The 25700-nt window shown below is 46.6% G+C and overlaps 1 protein-coding gene across 3 annotated transcripts; it reads left to right on the forward strand.

Moving 5' to 3' along the window:
- The first annotated feature begins 659 nt into the window (after positions 1-659).
- Positions 660-25042, forward strand: zbtb48 (zinc finger and BTB domain containing 48). Of its 3 annotated transcripts, XM_085967228.1 has the most exons (11): positions 665-1077; positions 5065-5218; positions 6609-7602; positions 10541-10652; positions 15121-15213; positions 16391-16477; positions 18231-18385; positions 20359-20495; positions 21476-21640; positions 22791-22879; positions 24627-25042. In XM_085967228.1, the coding sequence occupies exons 3-11, from the start codon at positions 6611-6613 to the stop codon at positions 24939-24941; spliced, it is 2145 nt and encodes a 714-aa protein (XP_085823354.1). In that variant the 5' UTR covers positions 665-1077; positions 5065-5218; positions 6609-6610; the 3' UTR covers positions 24942-25042. The 3 variants fall into 3 exon arrangements, with proteins under 3 accessions (XP_085823355.1, XP_085823354.1, XP_085823353.1); XM_085967227.1 differs by lacking the exon at positions 5065-5218 and having other exon boundaries at positions 666-1077; XM_085967229.1 differs by lacking the exons at positions 5065-5218; positions 21476-21640 and having other exon boundaries at positions 660-1077.
- The last annotated feature ends 658 nt before the right edge of the window (positions 25043-25700 follow it).

The raw sequence follows: 25700 nt of genomic DNA on the forward strand, positions 1-25700 counted from the left end.
TTAAAAGTACTTCATTGGCTGAAAAGCACTTTGGGATGTCCTGCGGCTGTAAAGGTGCCGTATAAATGCAAATTATTTCTTCCTTTACTGTACTGGAGAATAATGTTTGCTAATTCACATAAAGTGCTGGGTTTGCAATGTCTGGGGAGAATATTGAGGAGCGAGATGGTTTTTTTACCTTTATGTGTTAGCATAATTATGGTGGCTCTAAAGGGTATTGAGGAAGACCATCTCTCTCTAGTAGTTGATTGAAGAGCCGTGGGCTTGTTAGCTCTTTCATTGTGTGAGATGATCATCTTCATGGGGAGAAATAAGGACTTTTCTGAATTGCCATATTACTGCTCAGAAGCCTAGTAATATTGCTTTGGTGTGTAAACCCCAGTTTGGTGTGAGTTGAGCCCCAGTCAATTCCGGTTTTCACTCCCCAATTTAACCAGCTGACTATTGCATGGAGCCACAAAAATGGTTACCTAGAGGCAAACCCATTGCTAACGCATCCAAGTATTGTGTTGAATTTCTGATGGAGAAGCATCAGTGCGCTGCATTTGCACACCAAAAGAAGAGATTAGCACTTCCTTGGTAAAGTTGTGATAACCTGGCCCATGTCCATCGTCTCCATGGTTACAAACTGAATCAAGATGGCGGCCGAGAGTCTCGGGGAGACGGCACGTGACCAGCGTGCAAATCTCGGCCGCCATTTTGAGATGCTGCCGCGCACCGTGACCGCCGGAGGCCGCGCTTCAGCAGACCGGTGGAGAAAGCGCGAAAGGCAGGCAGCTAGCCGGAGGCGGGGAAACCTTGGAAGGAGGCAGGGGAACGTACAGAGGAAGCGGGAGTCAGACGGTGGAGGAGGAGGGCGAACCCGCCCTAGCAGCGGTCAGAGGACTACAACTCCCGGCGCGGCGCTCTGGCACATGCGCAGTGTGCGGCGGACCGTACGCCGCGCATGCTCAGTTTCAAAGTTTCTCTTGACAGCTGCTTAGAAGGTTTAAAGCAATTTTACTGAAGACTTAAATCTGAGAACATCATTCACATCACATTCATCTCCTGTGGCAGTCAGGAAACAGTTGCCTCCAGGTAAGAAAGCCTAAAATGCATCGTCTAAAAGATAAATGCATCCTTTTTACCATCAGTCAGCAGCCCTCCTGCTTGTAACCTCTGCTGCTTTGGGAAGGTTTATTCAGTAATGGAGGGAAATGGGTCTTTAACACCCCCCCCCCCCTTTCTTCAAAAGGGTCTGTCACTGACTGTATACATGTTGTGCTATGCTGAGCGTCCTAACTGCTCACTGACATGTTTTGTACAGATTTCTGATTAAAATTATTTTGGCCTAAATAGGCCTTTTTTTTAAAACAGTGGGACTTGGTGAGTTACGGAAAAAACAAGTACTAAGTGGCACAGGATGTAAAGTGGCACAGGATGTAAAGTATGTGTGCCTGAATAACAAGTGAATTACACAGAGCCAAATTGTAATTCATGTATACATGTCTTCACCCCACAATGCCCTGATTTTCTATCCGTGTAGCTAAATTGAGACAGTATAATAGTTTATTCTGTAGGTTACTTAAAGGGGAAGGTTGCCGAATCCTCTGTGATATCGAACTCCAGTGCAGTCATATTGTTGGTTATTCTCAGATGCCTGTATCCTATTTCCCCACCTCTCCTGCCCTTGATCAACTACACTGGCTTTGTGTCCCCCAATACATTGAAATTAAAATCTTTGCCCTCATCTTCAAATCTCTCCAGGGCCTTGCCACGCCCTATCCCTGCAGTCTTATTCACCCTTGTATCTCCTCCTGAGCCCTTATGTTCTCCTTTTGTACTTCACGGTGTACTTCAGGGCAGCACGGTGGCATAGTGGTTAGCACTGTTGCCTCACAGCACCAGAGACCCGGGTTCGAATCCGGCCTCGGGCGACTGTCTGTGTGGAGTTTGCACATTTTCCCTGTGTTTGCGTGGGTTTTCTCCGGGTGCTCCGGTTTCCTCCCACAGTCCAAAGATGTGCGGGTTAGGTTGATTGGCTATGATAAATTGACCCTTAGTGTTAGGGGGATTAAATACGTGGGGTTACAGGGATCGGGTGGGACATGTGTTGGTGTAGGGGTTACGGGGATCGGGTGGGATATGTGTCAGTGCAGGCTCGATGGGCCGAAATGGCCTCTATCTGCACTGTGGGGTTTCTGTGATTCTGCCCAGCCACATTTGTCCTGCTCTCTGGAACTCCATCCCTAAACCTTTTTGCTTCTTCTCTTCTCTCTCCATTAAAAACCATTTGATCACCTCTCCTAACTCTCCCTCCTCAGCTCAGAGTCTGATCCTTTATATATTTTGTTCTTCCTTTTCTGTGAAGCACTTTAGGAGGTTTTCTACATTAAAGACTATATAAATGTTGTAGTTTAATGCAAGACAAAAGAAAAAATACCAGTGATATTAATTCTGGCTAAAAATGGTTGTGGAGCTAGTCTCTCAAATCAGTTGGTAAAAACAACATTGATGCACTATACAGACCAAAAGCTGCCAGGATCGAGCCCCTTGACTGTGATGAGTCAGCAGATCGCAGCCAGCATGCAGTAAGGATGCTAGAATTGGGCTCTGTGCTAGGGAGTGGGAAAATCAGTCAGCAATTCCCGCTGGTGATAACTGCTGCTGGAAAGCCCATGTTTATCGAGTCATACAGCACAGAAAGAGGCCCTTCGGCCCATCGTGTCCACGCCAGCCATCAAGCCCTGTCTATTCTAATCCCATTTTCCAGCACTTGGTCCGTAGCATTGTATGCTATGGCGTTTCAAGTGCTCGTCTAAATGCTTCCTGAATGTTGTGAGGGTTCCTGCCTCTACCACCCTTTCAGGCAGTGAGTTCTAGATTCCAACCACCCTCTGGGTGAAAAAGTTTTTCCTCAAATCCCCTCTAAACCTCCTGCCCCTTATCTTGAAACTATGCCCCCTGGTTATTGACCCCTCTACTAAGGGGAAAAATTCCTTTCTATCTATGCTCCTCATAATTTTGTACACCTCAATCAGGTACCCCTTCTGCCTTCTCTGCTCTAAGGAAAACAACCCCAGCCTGTCCAGTCTCTCTTCATAGCTGAAGCGCTCCAGCCCAGGTAACATCCTGGTGAATCTCCTCTGCACCCTCTCCAATGCAACCTTTCTATAGTGTGGCGACCAGAACTGCACACAGTATTCCAGCTGTGACCTAACTAACGTTTTGTACAGCTCCATCATAACCTCCCTGCTCTTATATTCTATGCCTCGGCTAATGAAGTTTGTGGATGTCGGGTGAGAATTGGACTGGGCTCGGTTGTGACAACTCCCATAGCAAAATAGCCGCCGGACACTTCCTGTCTAGGGTCACACATTAAGAATTGGCAATTGGACGAGGTACTGGAAGTCAGCTGGAATTGTACTGAAGCACGAGTTAGCACCGTTAGTGGAGGAACAGGAAAGAAGGGTTGTGGTTTGCTTATATTAGAGCTGCAGTTCAGGTTTAAAGTTGCCATACAAAATGTTATTGAGTAAGAACTCTCTGGCAGTGAAGTAGTGATAACCCCAGGAATCAGAAGGATGTCGGTTTGACTCCCTCTCTTCATCCATTCTGGTATCAGTCATTGGGAGGGGGATTACACATGGGCACATGGTGGGCTAGTTTCGTAGTAGCATTGACACAGCTTGGGAGGGATCACTCATCTTCCCCCTTGGCTCAATTCCCAGCACCCAGACCTTTTTACAGTCCAAGTACTGTTTGAAGGGGGGCTTGGAGTTCTCCAAGTGCTCTGGCCAATGTTCCTCCCTCAACCAACACCACCAAAAACAAGACTAACTGGTTATTCATTGGATATTGCTGGCACAGAACGGGCACCACATTTGCCTACGTAACACTCGCTGTAGTCTGCAAAGTAATTTGATGCGTGAAGCACTTAGAGATGTTTTGATGGAACAGGGTGCTGTATGGAAATATAAGCAAGAGCAAGCCTCGAGAGATACTTAAAAATAGTTCTGGTTCTAGCGTACGATTCTGACCTGTTCCTTTATGTCCACTGTGCTAAATAGGCAAATCCTGGAAATTTAATTATAAGCTGTTGAGGACAGAAGTAATTACTCGTAAGTTTTAGGCTCCTGGTCGATACCCGTTTTCTTTGTCATATTTAAAAAGATTATAACATTCTAGAATTTTACAGCCCCAGAGAGGTCTATTGGGCCTGTGCTGCCTCTCTGAAAGAGCTATCCACCTAGTCCCATTCAAATATTTTTCTTTTTCAAATAATTAGCCACTGCCCTTTTAAAAGCTATAATGGATTCTGCTTCCAGCACTGCTTCTGGTCGGGCATTCCAGATCCTAAATTCTCCTGACTACTCCTTGTTGTTTTGGTGATGATTTTAACATTTTTGCTCTCTAGATTTTGTGTATCTGTACACCACATTTTTTTATAGATAGAGAAATGCAAGTGGTAGGAATAACTCTTAGCACCTGAATTTTGTGCAGTTGCTAGATCAGTATGTTATACTTTGTCAACCCATTTTGTTTTTAAAGTTAAACCCTGTGTGGGAAAATATGCATGTACACCCACAGAAACTTTGAACAGACAGAATTGAATCCTGTAATAACCTATGGTGTTTTTAATCCTGAATTCATTGCGTCACTATCAGTAATTACAGTTCATGGACTGCTGAGTCATGATATCACGCAGCAATGTGTGGGAGAGCGGGGAATCTAGACTCTTGGGATTTTAGCAGCTAAGTACTTGGTGTGGCACATTGGAATCTGTAGAGATGAGACTAAAAGAAACTGTTATAAATTATGTCTTGTGCATAACTGCAGTAACCAGTGCTACTGGTTTGAGTGCAACTAACAATGCATTATGGAGTTCTCAAGAAAGAAAGACTTGCATTTATATAGCACCTTTCAAGACCTCAGGACGTCCCAAAGCACTTTACAGCCAATGAAGTACTTTTGAAGTGTTGTCTCTGTTGTAATGTAGGAAACATGGCAGCTAACTTGCGCACAGCAAGGTCCCACAAACAGCAATGTGATCATGATCAGATAATCTGTTTTATTGTGGTTGAGGGATAAATATTGGCCAGGGAGAAATCCCCCCTGCTCTTCGCGGGATCTTTTACGCCCACCCGAGAGGGCAGATGGGGCCTCAGAAAGACGGCACATCCGACAGTACTGCACTGGAGTTTCAGCGGACTTGAACCCACAACCTTCTGACTCAAAGGTAAGGGTGCTACCCACTGAGCCACAGCAGACACCAAGGGAGTAAAACCAAAGGCAGTGCCGAGGAAAGCTGCGTTTGTTATAGTCAGCTCCATTTAAGTTCATAGCTGATCCAAGCAGAGAATCTCATTGGATCAGACCTCTTCCCATTCACTCCCACAACGCAGAATCCCAATGGACTAAACCCTTTTCCATTCACTCCAATTGCATATAGTCCCAATGGACCAAACCCATTGTATAGAACCCAATGGACCAAAGTCATTCCCATTCACTCCTACCCTTTCCCAATTACTGAGTTCTGAGCTAATCATAAACTGTTCTCCAGTTATCTGGAGCTTAACGTTCAGCTTCTGAATTTTGGAAGTCTATTGCTATATTGCCCTCAGTTGTACAGTGTGGTAATTGGTGTAAAGTAGCTTTGTGCACAGGGTTGTCTGTTCTTGTTTAGGGCGTGTCACTGATCAAATGATTCAATGATTGTGGGACAAAGAATTACATTTATCTGCAATTAATTGAAATCCTTACTTTTGTGTTTATCGGTATCCTTTGGTGTATAATATCTCGTCTTTTTAAAAAAAACACAGTAAAAGGAATTTTTCCTGTTTGAAACTGAAGATGGGCATTATGACATTGCTGAAATGAACTACCACTGTAATTTAACCATGTTAGAAATAGAAAACAGTAAAATCTCTCACTTACTTAAAGTGGGCACAGGATGGGTGGACTAGGAAATGGCTTAAAGGACATGCTGTGGCATTATGGCTGTGGTTCTGAGCCTAGAGCCATGACGTACTGATGGGACAGTGTAGAGGGAGCTTTACTCTGTATCGAACTCGTGCTGTACCTGTCCTGGGAGTGTTTGATGGGACAGTGTAGAGGGAGCTTTACTCTGTATCTAACCCATGCTGTATCTGCCCTGGGAGTGTTTGATGGGACAGTGTAGAGGGAGCTTTACTCTGTATCTAACCCCTGCTGTACCTGCCCTGGGAGTGTTTGATGGGACAGTGTAGAGGGAGCTTTACTCTGTATCTAACCCATGCTGTATCTGCCCTGGGAGTGTTTGATGGGACAGTGTAGAGGGAGCTTTACTCTGTATCTAACCCCTGCTGTACCTGCCCTGGGAGTGTTTGATGGGACAGTGTAGAGGGAGCTTTACTCTGTATCTAACCCATGCTGTATCTGCCCTGGGAGTGTTTGATGGGACAGTGTAGAGGGAGCTTTACTCTGTATCTAACCCCTGCTGTATCTGCCCTGGGAGTGTTGGATGGGACAGTGTAGGGGGAGCTTTAGTCTGTATCTAACCCGTGCTGTACCTGCCCTGGGAGTGTTTGATGGGACAGTGTTAAGCAGATTACTTGTTGCGGAATAATGCCTCCGTTAATGTTTTTTAGATATGGAAGATCATTTTTCCGAACACAGCAAGAAAATTCTTCACGCTTTGAACAAACAACGGGAAGATGGTAAATTTTGTGATGTTACTCTGAACCTGGGCGGCCATTGTTTAAATGCGCACCGCAGTATCCTGGCGTGTTGTAGTAATTTCTTCCACAATATCTATGGAGCTGGCACATCCGCTGAAGTCAACCTTCCTGATGGTTGCACTAGTGTCTTGGGCCTTCTGTTTGACTTTATATACACCGGTGAGCTTCAGTTGACCCAAACTAATGTCTCCAAGGTGCTGAGCGCAGCGGAGGAACTTTCAATCCCTGACGCTATTCAGGCTTGTCGACATTACCAGCAGAAATTCGTAGACAATGCAAGAAGGAGTAAGGGAACCCTGTGCAGCCAACCAGCAGCTGAAGATGGACCTGCGAAGGTACCAACAGACACTGTAACACAGGCAGGAGAAGTTGGAGCTCTCGAGAGACAAATCACAAAGTATGAGTTCAGACATCTTGGCAGAAGGAGCAACAGACACACCCAGAAACAAAAACTCAACTTGCTGACTGAGAAACAAAAAGATAAAATAAGATCCATTGCTATTCAGAAAAGGTCTAGAGAATCCTTGACGTCCCACGGAAGCCAAAGTTCCAAACAAGCTGAGAAAGCCAAGGAAGGTGACCCAGGAGACAGCAGTGAGGAGAACAGTCACGGGAGCACCAATGGGAACAGCAACCCTGCATTGGACATGGGCATCATCAAAGTGGAGGAGGAAGAGGATGAGGAAGATATGAACGACCGAGGCGAAACGGATCATGACTACATTCCATCCAGGCACATTTGTAAGAAACGGAGAAAGGCTGGCATGCTGGGCGACGCCACACCGGGGCTGGATAGACAGAAGCTCAAGGCCTCAGACCCGGCAAACCGACAGAGCGAACCCGTAGAGTGTCTGACTTGTCATAAGAAGTTTCTCAGCAAGTATTACCTCAAAGTTCACAACAGGTAAACCCGGTGCTTCCAGATACACCGTTTAATTGCTGAAGTCAATGGAGATGTTGTTGTGTCCTGTCAGTGTGATGTGGAGAATGATGGAAACCCAGCAGCAATTGCAGCCAGTCACCTCATCACACTGACTTCATTATTCATGAGAGCAAAGGGTGAGTGATTTATCAGCATCAAGGATGAGATTGCTGGCCTGAAATCCCCCCCCCCCCCCCCCCCCCCCAAGTATCCATTAAAATAAAATGAATACTGTGGTGGTGGGAACACTTTTTGTTCTGTTTGTGTCTGGGGGGAATGTTGGCCAGGGCACTCCATACAACTGGTACGGGGGACATCCTGACTGATTAACAGTTTGGGGGGGGGGGGGGTAATCAGTCCTGTTTGGTTTGAGCAGCAATCTGCACTTAATCACCAGGAAGTTTGTTATATATTTAAAATTGGTCAAATTGTGCGGTACCAGTAGAACTGGGGTTACTGCACCTTGATCTCCCCCCTCCCACCACCTCCCAGGAATTAAGTGGCAAAACTGCATTTTTTTTTCCATACTCTGGCCAATATTCCAATTTTCTTAGTAGAATATTTGTACCAAATCTTGTGATTTACTCCTGAAAGTAGTGATATTTGGGGCAAGGGCAGCTCGTGAGTTTTGACACCTCAACACTGTTCAGGGGAGTTTCAAGACGTCCACAGCAGAGAACATTTAAACAGCCTCTGCGCTTCTTGTACCCCCTGGACTTGCAACACCCTCTCTTCATATTCATGGTGAATAAAAATCAATAGCAGTTCAAATGAAAATATGATAATTGTGGGAGGGGGGAGGGAGTAGTTTAAATCTAAAGTGTTTTGCAGGGTCTGAGAAAATATGCAAAAGAATATGTGGTCACCGACAGCCTCTTGGACCCGCTCACTCGGATGATGTATCCCACAGGTCCATCTATTAGACTCGTTCATCATCCCCCCTGTGACTGGACGCTGATCCCAGTACACACAGGTTTTGTCATTCAGAGCTCATCGAAACGGCATCTCACAGAAGTCCCAACACGGCGGTTTCCTGCTGAGTCTGCAGTTTGCCTTTAGGAACAAAACATTCTGTAACTTTGTAGAATCATAAGAGCTCAGAAGGAGGCCATTCGGCCCATCATGCCTGTGCCAGCTCTTTGAAATCGCTCTCCAATTAGTCCCACTCCCTCTTTTTTCCCCATAGTCCTGCAAATCTTTCCTTTTCAAGTATTTATCCAATTCCATTTTGAAAGTTACTATTGAATCTGCCTCCACCGCCCTTTCAGGCAGCGCATTCCCGATCATCATAACTCGCTGCGTAAATTTATTTCCCCCTCGTGTCGCCTCTGGTTCTTTTGCCAATCACCTTAAATCTGTGTCCTCTGGTTACCACTAGAAACAGTTTCTCCTTATTCACTCTACAAAACCCTTCAAGATTTTGAACACCTCTAACAAATTTCCTCTTAACCTTTTCTGCTCTAAGGAAGGTTTTCTGGGGAAAGTACTTTAAATTTAAAAGCTGTTTCTGCTTGCTGTTGTTAGTAACATTTCTCCTTTAATCACTTAATGAAAGTTCAAATTCTATCTGCCTGTTGTATAAACACAGCATCCAGTGGGGCAAGCAGTGCAATACATTGCTATACTCACTCATGAACTGATTTATTTTGTCACATATTTCTGACTTGAGAATGAACCCCGATTATTTCACAGTTCCCTCTGTTCCCAAGACGATCACACGACCATCACTTCTCCAGTAGCACCTCCCAAACCCGTGACCTCCACCAACCAGAAGGACAAGGGCAGCCGGTGCATGGGAACACCACCACCTCCAAGTTTCCCCCCCCCCCCAAAATTCACACACCAATCGGACTTGGACATATATCGCCGTTACTTCATGGTGGCTGGGTCAAAGTCCTGGAACTCCCTCCCTAACAGCACTGTGGGAGTACCTTCACCACACGGACTAGAGCGGTTCAAGAAGGCAGCTCACCACCACCTTCTCGAGGGCAACTTGGGATGGGCAATAAATGCTGGCCTTGCCAGCGACACCCACATCCCATGAATGAATAAAAAATAAAAAAATAGAATAGAATAGTACAGCACGGAAGGAGGCCATTCGGCCCATCGAGTCAGGGTCGGCTCTTTCGAAGAGCAATCCAGTTAGCCCCGCTCTTTCCCATATCCCTGCAATTTTTTCTCCTTCAAGTATATATGGCAATGGTAGGTTGTTTGACCCATCTTAGCTAATCCACCCAGAAAGACCCTAAAATCTCCCCCCTCCCACCTCCCAACTGTTCCTTAAATTCTTCCAAGGTTTTGCCTCCAGTCTATTTCATGTGTTGATTGCTGTGTGTGAAGAACTTCATGTTGTCAGTCCCAAGTTTGCCTTTCACCAGTTTAAACCTGTGTCCACTCGTCCTACTCTCGCGGTTTAGTTTGAAGTATAATTCTGGATCAATCTTTTCTGCCTTGTTTACTATCTTATCTACTTCTCGATCTCAACTGAAGAGCTCAAGTATCTTTCCTCACAACTCGGACCTCTGATGCTGGGAATCAGTCTCGCGGTTCTCTACACTATTTCCTGGGCTTAAATGTGACCAGAACTGCACATAGTTCTTAAACTGTTCCTCCCTTTCCCCTCTTCCCCCCAACCCCCCCCCCCCCCCCCCCTCCATAAATGCTGAATATCTAAAATAAAAACAGAACTTGCTGGAAATACGGAGCAGATCAGTTGGCAAATGAAAGAGGAAAAAAAGTTAATGGTTCGGAGGGAGAGCTTTTATTGGAACACCCAAAACATTAATCTGTCTTTAAGTTGCTGACTAACCTGCTTGTGCATTTTCTGTTTGTGCCTCTGATGCTGAGACATCCTTTATTTAATGTCGAGGTAAAGCTTGTACAAACGAACGTGTTCCTAACGTGATTGTTTTGCCTTCAGGAGACACACGGGAGAGAAACCGTTTAAATGCAGCAAGTGTGGAAAGTGTTACTTCAGGAAAGAAAACCTGCTTAAACACGAGGCCAGGAACTGCATGACCAGGACGGGCGTGGTACGGAAACTAGCTTTCTAAACACCTTTTTTAAAAATTTGTGTTTTTTTTGGGTGAACTTGTGTTAATCAAATTAAGGGTGTCAGTGCTGGCAAGTTTCAACATTAACCTATTCCTGGCACCAATTTCACCTTGAAGTTCTGCTTCTATTTCCTGTTTTGCTAGTTTGCTTGAATTATGTGGGCCTGGAAAGTGCTGTACTTAGTGCTGTTGCCTCAATGGTGGATGAATCCTAAATCAGAACACACAGATCTGTTATTATTATAGGAACAGGATTCAGCCCCTCGAGCCTGCTCTGCCATTCAGTGAGATCATGGCTGATCTGCGACCTAACTCCATATACCCGCCTTTGGCCCATATCCCTTAATAGCTTTGGTTAACAGAAAGCTATCAATCTCAGATTTAAAATTAACAATTGATCTAGCATTGCCATTTGCAGAAGAGCGTTCCAAACTTCTACCACCCTTTGTGTGTAGAAGTGTTTCCTAATTTCACTCCTGAAAGGTCTGGCTCTAATTTTCAGATTATGCCCCCTAGTCCTAGAATCCCCAACCAGCAAAAATAGTTTCTCTCTATCTACCCTATCTGTTTCCCCTTAATATCTTGAAAACTTTGATCAGATCACACCTTAACCTTCTAAATTCCAGGGAATACAATCCTAATTTGTGTAATCTCTCGTAACTTAACCCTTGGAGACTGGGTATCATTCTGGTAAATCTACGCTGCACTCCCTCCAAGGTGTTATCCTTCCTAAGGTGTGGTGCCCAGAACTGCTCACAGGACTCCAGGTGTGGTCTAACCAGGGGTTTGTATAGTTGCAGCATAACTTCTACCCCCTTGTATTCTAGCCCTCTAGATATAAAGGCCAGCAACCCATTAGACTTTTTGATTATTTTCTGTACCTGTTCATGACATTTTAATGATCTATGTACTTGGACCCCCAGGATCTTTGGACCTCCACTGTTTTTAGCCGTCCGCCATTTAGAAAGTACCCTGTTCTATCCTTTTTTGGTCCAAAGTGGATGACCTCACATTTGTCTACATTGAAATCCATTTGCTACAGTTTTGCCCATTCACTTAATCTATCGATATCCCTTTGTAATTTTGTGCTTTCATCTACACTGCCTATAATGCCGCCTATCTTTGTGTCATTGGCAAATTTGGATATATGACTTTCGATGCCATCAACTAAGTCGTTAATAAATACTGTGAATAGTTGAGGCCCCAGCACAGATCCCTGCAGGACACCACTAGTCACCACCTGCCAACTTGAGTACCTACCCATTATCCCTACTGCCTGTCTCCTGTCACTCAGCCAATTTCCTAACCAGGTCAATAATTTGCTCTCAATTCCGTGGGCTTCTACCTTAATTAACAATCCCTTATGTGGGACTTTATCAAATGCCTTCTGGAAGTCCATATAAATAACATGCAAAGACATTCCCCTGTCCATTACTTTAGTCACCGCCTCAAAAAATTTAAATCATGTTTGTCAGGCATGACCTACCTTTCACAAATCCATGCTGGCTCTCTCTGATCAACTGAAAATGTTTAAGGTCTTCAGTTACCCTATCCTTAATTATAGACTCTAGCAATTTCCCGACAGCAGATTGGCTAATTCAATTCCCTGGTTTCCCCCTCACCATTTTTAAATAGTGGAGTGACAGGTGCAATTTTCCAATCTAAAGGAACGGTTCCTGAATCGAGAGAACTTTGGAAGATTATAGTTAGGGCATCTGCAATGTGCTCAGCTACTTCCTTTAAAACCCTGGGATGGGAACCATCTGGTCCTGGGGATTTATCACTCTTTAGTGCCATTATTTTCTTCATTACTGTTATTTTACTTGCATTAATTTTATTGAGTCCCTGTCCCTGATTCAGTATTAGTTTCCTTGGGATTTCTCGCATGCTATCCTCTTCCTCTATTGTAAATACTAATGCAAAGTAATTATTCAACATGTCCGCCATTTCCTTATTATCATTGATCATATCACCACTTTCAGTTTTTGAGGGGCTAACATTGCTCCTGACTACCCTCTTTTTCTTGATATAATTGTAAAAAAAATGTTGATTTTCATACTCCCTTTTGTAGCTCTTACTGTCTGTTTTGTGACCCTTTGCTGTTCTTTGTATCTTTCCCATTCACCAGGATCTGTGCTATTTTTTGCATTTTTGTATGCTTTTTCTTTTAGTTTGATGCTGTCCCTTACCGCTTTAGTCGTCCATGGCTGGTTTTTTCGGCAAGTAGAGTATAAACTAGTTCTGTATCACCTTAAATTCTTTTTTGAACATCTCCCACTGATCTTCTGTCGTTTTACCCATTAACAGATTTGCCCAGTTTACTGTGGACAGTCTCTGTCTCATCCCTTTGAAGTCGGCTGTACCCAAATCTAGAATCCCAGTAGCTGTTTCGCGTTTCTCCCTTTCAAACGCTACGTTCAACTCAATCATGTTATGATCGCTATTGGATAAATGTTCACGCACAGTTAGGCTGTTAACTAAATCTGGCTTATTACTCATTACTAAATTTAATATGGCATGCCCCGTTGTTGCCTCTAGGACATAATGTTGTAGAAAACTATCTGGACACGCTCAAGAAATTCACTACCTATCTGACAGGTGTTAGTCTGCTTTTCCCAATCTATATGAAAGTTAAAATCCCCCATTAAAACCACTCTGCTTTTGCTACATGCTTGTCTAATCTCTGCATTTATACAATCTAGCATTTCACAGCTGCTACCAGGGGGCCTATACACAACTCCCATTACAGTCTTAAATCTTTTCCTATTTCTTAATTGTACCCATAAAGTCTCCACTGCCTGCTTACCTCTCGTTATATCTTCTCTTGTCATTGAAGTGATTTCATCCTTAATCATGAAGGCTACTCCTCCCCCTCTGCCATTTTCCCTATCTTTCCCATAGACCTTATAACCTGGTATATTTAGTTCCCAGTCCTGACCGTCTCAGTAATGGCTACCATGTCATGCCCTCCGGTTTGAATTTGCGCCTGCAGTTCATTCAGTTTATTCCTTATCTCCGTGGGTTTGTATAAAGAACGTTTATTTGGGCCACACACCCGAGCCTGTCCTGCGGCTCTAATGTTTTCCTCACTTGTTTCCTATTTCTCTCACCTGGTTTAATCACTTTACATCTTTTAGTTTTCCCTCTACATATAGTGCCTAAAGCACAATTTCTGATTGTTACTTGAGATACGGGCAAATTAATGGGAACAGGATTTAAGAAAAAGAAAGCTTGCATTTATAGAGTGCCTTTTACAATCTCAGGACGTCCCAAAACGCTTTACAATGAAGTACTTTTTGAAGTGTAGTCACTGTTGTAATATAAGAAATGTGGCAGCCAATTTCAGCACAGCAAGATCCCAGAAACAGGAATGAGATAGTGACCAGATGATCGTTGGTTGAGGAATAAATATTGGCCTGGACACCGGGGAGATATCCCCTGCTCTTGGGATCTTTTATGTCCACCTGAGAGGGCAGACGGGACCTTGGTTTAAAGTTTGATTTGAAAAACCAGTGCAGCACTGGAGTGTAAGCCTAGATTCTGAGCTCCAGTCTCTGGAGTGGGGGTTGAACCCACGATGTTCTTACTCGGAGGCGAGATTGCTACCCACTGAGCCACGGCTGACGCCTGCTTAAACTTTAAAAAATGGCCGCTGAGGCACCATTGTATGTGTCTGTGCAGCAGGTCTTGGCTGGGCCGTAATAGCTGTGATATCTTAGTGTGCCTAGGAAATCAGCTTGCTCATTTGTTCTGTCGTCACTGACACCACTAGCCCTCTTTCCCCATACGTACTGATTTCAAAATCCTTATCCTTGTTTGCTACATTACAACAGTGACTACACTTCAAAAAGTACTACTTTAGCTTAAAAAGTGCTTTGGGACGTTCTGAGGTTGTAAAAGGTGCTACTGTAAATAAATGCAAGCCTTTTTTTTTCCATAAAGCTATTTATGACCTTGTCTCTCCCTCCTCCAGCCCTACATCCCAGCTCATTCTCAAGTCTTCAGACGGTGGCAGCCTGTGTAGTACCTCCCTGCTCCAGCCTGTGTAGTACCTCCCTGCTCCAGCCTGTGTAGTACCTCCCTGCTCCAGCCTGTGTAGTACCTCCCTGCTCGTCCATCAGTAGTGGAGTCATCACTGCCTGGGCCTCTCTCTCTCGGAACTTTCTCCCCGAGCCCCTCTTGCATTGCTACTGTCCTCCCACCTTCAAAAAGCTCCTCAAAACCTGGTGCTTTGGACTGTACCTCCCATCATCTCTCCCAACTCTTCACTGTTGCTTGATGTCCATGCTGTCCTGTGTGAAGAGGGGGCATTTTATTCTGTTAAGAGGTGCTGCAAATAAATGCATGTTGTCAGCACAATGAGAATCGGCCTTTTGTCCTACTAAGCCGCTTCCCTCTGAAGACTGGTGTAATTCTGACCGTAGTTTTAAATGCTTTTTTTCCACAGATTTACACTTGTCCTGAGTGTAACGAGACGTTTAAAGGACGGATCGAGCTGAGGAACCACCTGGTATCTCACACCGGCGAGATGCCCTTCAAGGTAGGTCCGGTGGCACTGTCCGATTTGCACTGAGTAAACTGATCTCAGCTGGGGTTAGCATTTTGTAGCTACAATTGGCCTCCGCACCCATGGGCTAGGGAGGGGTGGGATGGAAATGAGCTGGGGCTCCCATTGCTAGTGGCTATCCAGCGTTCTTTGTGGAGGCATTGACTGTGAACTGGGTGTCAAGGCTCAGTAAGAAGGTGTGGCTGGTGCCTGTTGAACCAGAGAGCAGCAAAAGCCAACACCCTGAGAATGAAGGAGGCGAGAAAATGGGAAATTGAATTATAGAACACAGGCGGAGACCATTCAGCCCATCGTGCCTGTGCCGGCTCTTTGAAAGAGCGATCCAGTTAGTCTCACGCCCCCCGCTCTTTCCCCACAGCCCTGCAATTTTTACTTTTCAAGAATTTATCCAATTCCCTTTTGAAAATTATTATTGAATCTGCTTCCACCGCCCTTTCAGACAGTGCATTCCAGATCATCATAACTCGCTGCGTAAAAAAATGTTTTCTCATATCGCCTCTGATTCTTTTGTCAATCACCTTAAATCTGTGTCCTCTGGTTACCGACCCTTCTGCCACTGGAAACAGTTTCCCCTGATTTACTCTATCAAAACCCTTCAAGATTTTGAACATCTCTATCAAATCTCCTGTTGACTATCTCTGCTCTAAGGAGAACAAACCCGGCTTCTCCAGTTTCTCCACGTAACTGAAGTCCCTCATCTCTGGTACCATTCTAGTAAATCTCCTCTGCACCCTCTCCAAGGTCTGGACATCCTTCCTAAAGTGTGGTTCCCAGAATTGGCCATAATACTCCAGCTGGGGCCTAACCATAGTTTTATAAAGGTTTTGGCATACTGAAAGATGATGCAAAGTCCAAAAAATAATGGGGTAAAATGTTGAATAAGTGCAGACAATCGATGTAGGTGTAATCCATGAGCAGTACACCATACGTACAGGAGGTGTACAGTGTGTATATCTGAGGTGCCAGATGTGGTAAAAGCATCTGCTTTAATGCCAACAAAACTCGCTGTGCCGCAAATATCAATGTGTCATCGAACAGCAACAAGCACAGAGAGAGCACTGACCTCGCATTGTCTTACCTGCAGAAATTGTGCTTTTGTTCCCGCTCGCCCCTTCCCAATTCTGTTGATTCTCTGTTTTAATCCTTTCAGTGCCCCTCATGTCCTCAGCAGTTCATGCAGAAGAAAGACCTGCAGACTCACATGATCAAATCGCATGGAGCCCCAAAACCCCACCCGGTGAGTAACTAACGCAAGTCGTAATATAATATGCTCCCATCTGAAAACCCTACAGACAGGAGTCCAGTGATGGATATGTAGCCAAACCTGTAACCGCTACATCCCATAGATACCCAGCGTGAGTCACCGTCTCCTGCTCGGTGTCTGAAACCGTAACCCAGTGAGAGTCAGTGTCTGAAACCGTAACCCAGTGAGTCACCGTCTCCCGCTCGGTGTCTGAAACCGTAACCCAGTGAGAGTCACCGTCTCCTGCTCGGTGTCTGAAACCGTAACCCAGTGAGAGTCAGTGTCTCCCGCTCGGTGTCTGAAACCGTAACCGAGAGTCACCGTCTCCCGCTCGGTGTCTGAAACCGTAACCCAGTGAGAGTCACCGTCTCCTGCTCGGTGTCTGAAACCGTAACCCAGTGAGAGTCACCGTCTCCTGCTCGGTGTCTGAAACCGTAACCCTGAGAGTCACCGTCTCCCGCTCGGTGTCTGAAACCGTAACCCTGAGAGTCACCGTCTCCCGCTCGGTGTCTGAAACCGTAACCCAGTGAGAGTCAGTGTCTGAAACCGTAACCCTGAGAGTCACCGTCTCCCGCTCGGTGTCTGAAACCGTAACCCAGTGAGAGTCACCGTCTCCCGCTCGGTGTCTGAAACCGTAACCCAGTGAGAGTCACCGTCTCCCGCTCGGTGTCTGAAACCGTAACCCAGTGAGAGTCACCGTCTCCCGCTCGGTGTCTGAAACCATAACCCAGTGAGAGTCACCGTCTCCCGCTCGGTGTCTGAAACCGTAACCCAGTGAGAGTCACCGTCTCCTGCTCGGTGTCTGAAACCGTAACCCAGTGAGAGTCACCGTCTCCTGCTCGGTGTCTGAAACCGTAACCCTGAGAGTCACCGTCTCCCGCTCGGTGTCTGAAACTGTAACCGAGAGTCACCGTCTCCCGCTCGGTGTCTGAAACCGTAACCCAGTGAGAGTCACCGTCTCCCGCTCGGTGTCTGAAACCATAACCCTGAGAGTCACCGTCTCCCGCTCGGTGTCTGAAACCGTAACCCTGAGAGTCACTGTCGCCTGCTCGGTGTCTGAAACCATAACCCTGAGAGTCACCGTCTCCTGCTCGGTGTCTAAAACCGTAACCGAGAGTCACCGTCTCCCGCTCGGTGTCTGAAACCATAACCCAGTGAGAGTCACCGTCTCCCGCTCGGTGTCTGAAACCGTAACCCTGAGAGTCACTGTCGCCTGCTCGGTGTCTGAAACCATAACCCTGAGAGTCACCGTCTCCCGCTCGGTGTCTAAAACCGTAACCCAGTGAGAGTCACCGTCTCCCGCTCGGTGTCTGAAACCATAACCCAGTGAGAGTCACCGTCTCCTGCTCGGTGTCTGAAACCATAACCCTGAGAGTCACCGTCTCCTGCTCGGTGTCTGAAACCGTAACCGAGAGTCACCGCCTCCCGCTCGGTGTCTGAAACCGTAACCTAGTGAGAGTCACCGTCTCCTGCTCAGTGTCTGAAACCGTAACCCTGAGAGTCACCGCCTCCCGCTCGGTGTCTGAAACCGTAACCCTGAGAGTCACCGTCTCCTGCTCGGTGTCTGAAACCGTAACCGAGAGTCACCGCCTCCCGCTCGGTGTCTGAAACCGTAACCGAGAGTCACCGCCTCCTGCTCGGTGTCTGAAACCGTAACCCAGTGAGAGTCACCAGCTTCCAGGACAAGCGACAAGGCAAAAAGATGGATTAGAAAACCATTAACATGTAGCGTGTCTCTTGTTTGTAGTGTTCTGCTTGCTCCAAATGTTTCCTCTCCCGCAACGACCTGCACCTGCACGAGTTGTCCAAACACCAGGGGGAGAAGCTCTTTGTGTGCGAGGAGTGCGGTCACAGGGCTTCCACTCGCCATGGCCTGCAGATGCATATAAAATCCAAGCACAGGTACAGTACAAACGCAAACATTCTCCTTTATGTATTGAGGCAGTAACAAAAGGGGAGGGTGTTTGTAGGTGAGGTTAGCACAGCTCTTTGTTTTGGCAACAGTTAAAATGGAATGGGGGGAAATCGAGTTCTGTAATCTACATATGTCGAAATGAATGATTTGCCTTTAACTGTAGGTTCAATCTGAACTGTCGCCCAGAATAAACTACCGGAAAAAATTACTTCATTAATTCTAGATCATTTGATTCCTTTACAATCAATAGCTGCGAGAAGGAGGATGAGGGTTATAGAGATTCATGTGGCAGTTATGAAGAGAGTACAGAGATCTTAGATGGGGCTGGGGATGTCCAGGATTGGATTAGTTGTGGATGGATTGTGGCAGGAGAGAGTTTGATGGACAGAATGGCCTTTTCCCATTGCAAGCTTTCTTACACTGAATTGATATTGGTTGCTGGGTGTTCATCAAATAGGCTTAGGCAAGTTGTGACGGAATTGAATTGTGTTTTTAAATCAAAAGATGCACCAGTGTACACCTAATTCGCTCGCCCACCCACTCGCCCGCTCAGCTGCCAACTCACCCGGCCGCCCACTAACTCGTTCACTCACCCGGCCCGCCCACAATGTTCGTTCGCTCGCCTGCTCACCCGCCTGCCCGCTCGCTTGCCTGACCGCTTGTTCACTTCCCCCGCCCACTTGTTCTCCCATCAACTCACTCACTCACTCACCCCCAGATCGGGTAGCTGACTGAGCCTATCAATTTCGCACACACGGCCTGGGAAGCACATGCTGTCTGCTCCGCTGCACCCACATTGTTGGGACCTCTGCTGCATGTGACGGAGAATAATGGATAAGAAGAAGCAAGCACCAAAACCCACTGGTCAGCAGGTTCAGGCCATGTCTCAGCTCCTCAATTAGATATTTTCAACAGTATTCCTTTTTTATTAAATGATATTTGGGAATTTCCAGGGACTGTTATTTTCAGTTCCTGTTTGGCCAATTGGTGCCATGGTGAAGGGCAGTGTCAGGGACACTATCGCTGACATGACATCGCAATCATTAAATTCTGACAGTTACTGCAGAATTGACAGAATGTAGTTTAAAAAAATGTAATTAAAAATAGTTTATATATTGCAATATGTAACATGATGATTTAAGATAATTGGCAAAAGAACCAGAAGGGAGATGAGGAGAAATCTTTTTACGCAGCGAGTTGATGTGATCCGGAATGCGCTGCCTGAAAGGGCGGTGGAAGCAGATTCAATAGTAACTTTCAAAAGGGAGTTGGATAAATACCTGCAAAGGTAAAATTTGCTGGGCTATGGGGAAATTGGATCGCTCTTTTAAAGAGCTGGCACCGACGCGATGGGCCGAATGGCCACCTTCTGTGCTGTATCATTCTATGAATTGTCAGTGGTGGAATTGAAGTGCACTGCTCCTTCATTTCATCTTCCCAAACAGAGGATCATTCCCCCCTTGCCTTCTCCTAGGCTTCTCCCATTCCCTGCCCTTCCCTATGCTGTTGTACAGCTTGTGTATATCTCCGTGTTTGCTGCTATGTGACTAAGTACTGCAACAGATATTTGAGAGATGGATGAGTGTCCAGGACCCCAGACTGCGTACAGTAACTATTTAGATAGTGTATCTCGCCAGTAACAAGCCTTGCGATACTTATTTGGTGTTGGGCACAATATACCTTAAAAAAAAACTTGCATTTTAATAGCGCTTTTCACAAGCTCAGGATGTTCCAAAGTGCTTTACAGCCAATGAAGTACTTATTGAAGTGTAGTCACTGTTGTATTGTAGGAAACGCAGCAGCCAATTTGCACACAGCAAGCTCCCACAAACAGCAATGTGATGATGATCAGATAATCTGCTTTAGTGATGTTGGTTCAGATTGGAGAGAAAATGGTATTGAAATGTAATGGGAGGAAAGGAAGTGACATTCACTTTGTTTTTGCACCCCGCTGTTGTAGGAACGAGCGGCCATATATTTGTGAATTCTGCGACCGTGGGTTCACTCAGAAGGGGAATCTGAACGTCCATCGGCGGACACACACGGGCGAGAAACCATTCCAGTGCCATTTGTGTGGGAAAACTTTCAGGATCCAAGGTGAGCATCTGCCTCCATGGGTCAGGGGGAGCTTGGCTCGGACTTGCGCGCAGCTCCTGTTCCCTGAGTGTTTACAGTTCCCTCTCTAACGGAGGAACCCGCACAAAGTGCTTCCTGTGATGGTTCAATTGGCACATATATCACCCGGTGCTGCACTAAGGCCATACAGACCAGCCGGTCCCAGGCCTGTGCTCAGTTGGATGGTGTCTCAGCCTAGCCTTGGGGTGCTGCAGTTGACTAATGCTCCTGGATTGAGGGAGGAGGAACATCAGCCAGGGCTTCTGCTCCCAATAGTTATACAGTGACCCACTGCTGATGCAGATTAGGCTGGGCTATGATGCCCTCCGTAGTAAAATAACCTACATTAGCCGGGATCAGTAAAAGTGACCATGAAGCTGTCGGAATGTCCTTAAAAACCCAACGGGTTCACTAATGTCCTTTTTGGGAAGGAAAATTGCCGTCCTTACCCGGTCTGGGCCTATACGTGACTCCAGTCCCACACCAACGTAGTTGACTCTTGACTGCCCTCTGAAGTGGCTCAAACTGCTACATACAGTGGTTCAAGGTGAAGCCCCACCACCACCTTCTCGGGGCAACTAGGAATGGGCAATAATTGCCAGCCTTGCCAACGATGCCCACATCCTGAGAACGGAGGAGAAAATAAATTAGCAGCTTAATTATGGTGCGGCAGGATGGAGGGGGGAATTTACTAATCTTGTCAGGCGGTTGTCAGAAGGTGAGGGTTTTGCCAAAAGAGAGAAGAGAAGCTCGAGGGGTTTGATCTGATTGTCCAGGTACAGAGCAGCATCAATGGAAGCCCGGGTGAAGTAGGAAACACTTGGCCAAGGAACAGTGGGTAACGTTGGGGGTGGAAGGGCTGCTGGTGGGGGCGAAGCATGAAATAACATTACATCTTCAGCCGCGTTCTGTAACTTACTAAGATTCGGGTTTCGTAACGCCACGTCTGATCTTTGCACCAGCGAGTCTGGACAAACACAACAGGACTCACACGGGTGAGCGGCCATTCAGCTGTGAGATCTGCAGCCAGAGGTTTACAGAGAGGGGTCCCCTCCATCGTCACATGGCCAGCAAGCACCAGGAGGGGCGGCCGCACTACTGCAACATCTGTAGCAAGACCTTTAAAGGTAATGTCTGGTGCGTAGCACGTGAAGACACTGTTTTCCTTCCACCATCCTTTCCTAATAAGCTCTAGTCTTGCCCTGATGACTTACTCCATGAGTGGGAACACAGACTGGCTGGCATTAATACTGCCACACTAAGGTTAAATTTGCAAAACTGGGCGTCTAGTTGTTTTCCTACCTTTTCCTCCCTGTGGTTCCGCCACCTTGTTGAATTCCCCTCTTTACTAATTCTGCTGAAACATGTCTCTACAGAGTGTCAGCCTTTGGTGCCCTGCACTTGGTGTCAGTGGCCATGGGTTAGGGATAGAAGGGGAAGGAGAGCAGCAGCAGGGCTAGAGCTCCTGGTGGCTGCCCCAGTGATTCTTGCTGGAACCTGCTGGTGTGGATGTTGTATGAGGACACTACTGGGGATCAGCTATGGAAGCCCCTCCCTGGCCACCCTGTAACTGAACAGCCTCTCACTCAGGACGATAGCAAAATACTGCGGATGCTGGAAATCCGAAATAACAACAGAAAATGCTGGAAAAACTCAGCAGGCCAGGCAACATCCGTGGAGAGAGAAACAGAGTCAATGTTTCAGGCCGAAACCCTTCGTCAGGACTGAAAAAACACAGGAAATGAAACTGATTAAAAGGCCAGTTTGGAGGCTGGGAAATGGGGATGAAAGAACAAAGAGAAGTGAAGAGACATTAAGAGGTATTCAAAACCAGATGAGATGGTGATAGGACTCGTAAAGAGACAAAAGACGGCTCTCGATGAGGTGTGAAATGCGCTGGCAGAGTGAGAGACAGCTGCCACGTGGGAGAGAGGAAAAAAAGGGGGGGGGGGGGGGAGAGGACGGACCAAAACAAAGGTGTGGATAAAAAATATATAAAAATGTAATGGGGGCCGAGGTTATGATCTGAAGTTGTTGAACTCGATATCGAGTCCGGAAGGCAAAGAATAGCCTCTCGCTTCCAAAAATGGCTGAGGTACAGAAGGGTTGCCTGTACCAGCCAGAGTCAACCCATTCAGGAAAGGAGGGGAGACAGTTTGCGGAACGTGGAGAGAGATGGTGGGAAGGTTGATCTTAATGCGGAAAGAGAGAAACGCAGTGGGTGGGTCAGCGTTGTTGCTCCGTTTATCTAATAAATGTTCTTTTTCTTCGTTCCAGCCATTGATCAGTTGCGTGTTCATGTCGGGAGGCACAAAGGGGTGCGGAAATTCGAGTGCAGTGAATGTGGCTATAAATTCACTCGACAGGTGAGACCCTCCGTCTACTGATGTAGGAATTTCATGTGTTTTGTAAAATCCAGTGTCGTTCAAATAATCCTGCTGGTTTCTCCCAATGTTAAAATAACCTGGCGAGGTTGTTGAGGTAATGAGGGGAGGAGCCAAACACCACCAATCAAAGGAAGCCACCAACAGCAATAATAATGAGTTGCCACAAGGAGTGGTTGAGGCGAATAGCTTAGATGCATTTAAAGGGAAGCTCGATAAGCACATTAGGGAGAAACAAATAGAAGGATATGTTGATCGGGTGGGATGAAAAGGGGTGGGAGGAGGCTCCCGTGGAGCACAAACACCAGCATGGACCAGTTGGTATGTTTCTGTGCTGTACATTCTATGTAGTGAGCCCACATTTGACCTCGGGACCTTCCCAACGGGGAGTAGCTGAGCAGTGACCTTAAAAGGACAGGCCATTAAAAGTATTGCAGATCCCAGACCACCCGTAGGGAATGCCACAGGAGAATGTCTGCTCTGAAATCAAAAATAGAAAATGCAAGAGCCACACAGGAGTACAGGCAGCATCACCGAGAAAAGAGGGTCATTTCAGTTGAGTCCATTTGTCTGAACTCTTCTGGTTTTTATCACTGGTTCTGGGATTTCCTTGTTGAGAAGACTGAAGCCATTGTCTCCGGTCCCCACCACAAACGCCGTTCCCTGGCCACAGATTCATCCCTCGCCCTGGCCACCCATCGTTCGCAACCTTTTGTTCAAATCCCTCCACCACCCCGCCCGAGATCTCTGCGCCTCCAATTCTGGCCTCTTGTTCACCCCGATTTCCTTCGTCTCAGCATTGGTGCCCGTGTCTTCAGCTGCCTAGTCCCTAAGCTCTGAATTCTCTCCCTAAACCTTTCTGCCTTTAAGGCGATCCTTAAAACCTACATTACCCGTCCAAATATCTCCTTATGTTAGGATGACCATACGTTCCTGTTTTCCGGGGACAATCCCCAGATGAGGGTCTGTATTCCCGGGCAAGTCCCCGGTTCAGGAAACTCGTCCCCGAAGACGAGCGGGTTCAAATCAGAAGCCATGTGACCCCGAGCTGCCCTGTGACAGGTCAGTAAAGTGGGCGGGGTGGGTTCTGATTGGTGGGAGGGTTGTCAATTTCCTGTTTTCAATCAGGGAAGGGGGGGGGGGACGCAAAGGGACTTTAATTTATGCAGAGATTGCGCTCTGCAGTACGCACGCTCCACCCCCCTCCAAGAATCCCTGGAGAGTCCTGCGAAATTCAGTTGAAGAGAAATCGGCCCCAGAGCCAAAATGTCCAAGTAACGGGGGTCGCTGATAACCGGACGAATGAGCAGTGGCTGGAGCCGGGCTGTGTGGATGGCCCGGGAGCCGGATCGGAGCATGCTAAGTGACCTCGGATTGTGTAGGTGAGTGTCGTGCTGGGAGGAGAGGGAGGAGCCGGTCGGTGATTGCAGCCGGCAGATGCTGCAATCAGGCAGATTTCTGGTGCTGCTTTTTACAGATTCAGTTTGCATCAAAATAACTTTTGTCTTGCAACCTACATTTTCCATCCTGGCTACTTTGCTGTGCTCCCACCCTCTCTCCCCAGATTCGGTTTAGAAAATGTCACCCTACCGTGTGTGGCTGTGTCAAGTTTTGTTTGATAACACTCCTGTGAACCAGCTTGGGATGTTTTACTACGTTAAAGGCACTATATAAATACAAGTTGCAGTTGGCGCTCTGCTCAGTACCGACGTGTTTTGCTCCAATGCAGGCTCACCTCAGGCGACACATGGACATCCACGGGCGAGTAGAAAACTACAGTCCCCGCCAGCGAAGACTCCGCAACCTGGTCATCACCGACGAGAAAGAGGGAGACGCTGATGCAGCTCCACAGATGGCTGACCCGCCAGACAAGGCCCCTCCCCCTGCGGCCGCAAATGAACTGACCAATCAGAGTACAGAAACCCCAGAAGACTCCGCTCATAGGCTCATAGACAATGGGAACTATCAATCGGAAGAGAGCATGGAGCAGTCAGTTGGTGTGACGGACATGTTTGTCGAAGAGATCACCATCGTCAAGATATAAAAGAGCCAATTTGCTTGACCGTGGGAGCGGAGGGGGCAGAATCTTATTAAACAAATAATTGACTGTTAAAAAATGTAAAATAAAATTGATGAGTTTCTAAACATTCGCTGACCAACAGCATCTTCTGTGTGCTTTGCTAACGAGCCAAACTGGTTCAATCTCAGCTTGCAGTCAGCAATCTCCTCCTTTCAACTCCCTCCAAGACTTGGGCATATAGTCCAGGCTGACACTCTAGTAGAGGGGGTGCTGCACTGGTGGAAGAGCCATTCTTCGGATGAGACTCTTAACAGAGGCCCCTGTCTGGTGCTCACGTGGATTTTGAAGATCCTCTCTCCCTATTCGAAGAGGAGCAGGGAGTTCTCGCTGGTCCTGCCCAAAATCTCTCGCTCAACCAACATCATCAAAAATAGACCAACTGGCCATTGACCTCTGCGCGGGATATTGCTGTGCAAAAACAAATTGTGTTTTTAAAAACTGCCTTGCATATCCTCAGGATATTCTAAAGCACTTTATAGCCAAGGAAGTACTTTTGAAGTGTAGTCACTGTTGTAATGTAGGGAAACGCGGCAGCCAATTTGTGCACAACAAGATCCCACAAACAGCAATGCGATGACCCAATAGTGTGTCGGTTGAGGTATAAATGTTGGCCAGGACACTGGGAAAATGAAAAAGGGGGTGCTGTCGTTAGCTTTCCCCAACATAATGCAAAGCATATGTCCCCTGACTTGCAGCCAGCACCACCGCTTTCCCTTAATGGCC

The sequence above is a fragment of the Somniosus microcephalus genome, chromosome 25 (assembly GCF_052327205.1).
Source record: "Somniosus microcephalus isolate GS21.2 chromosome 25, FLI_Smic_1.0, whole genome shotgun sequence".
Lineage (NCBI taxonomy): Eukaryota > Metazoa > Chordata > Chondrichthyes > Squaliformes > Somniosidae > Somniosus > Somniosus microcephalus.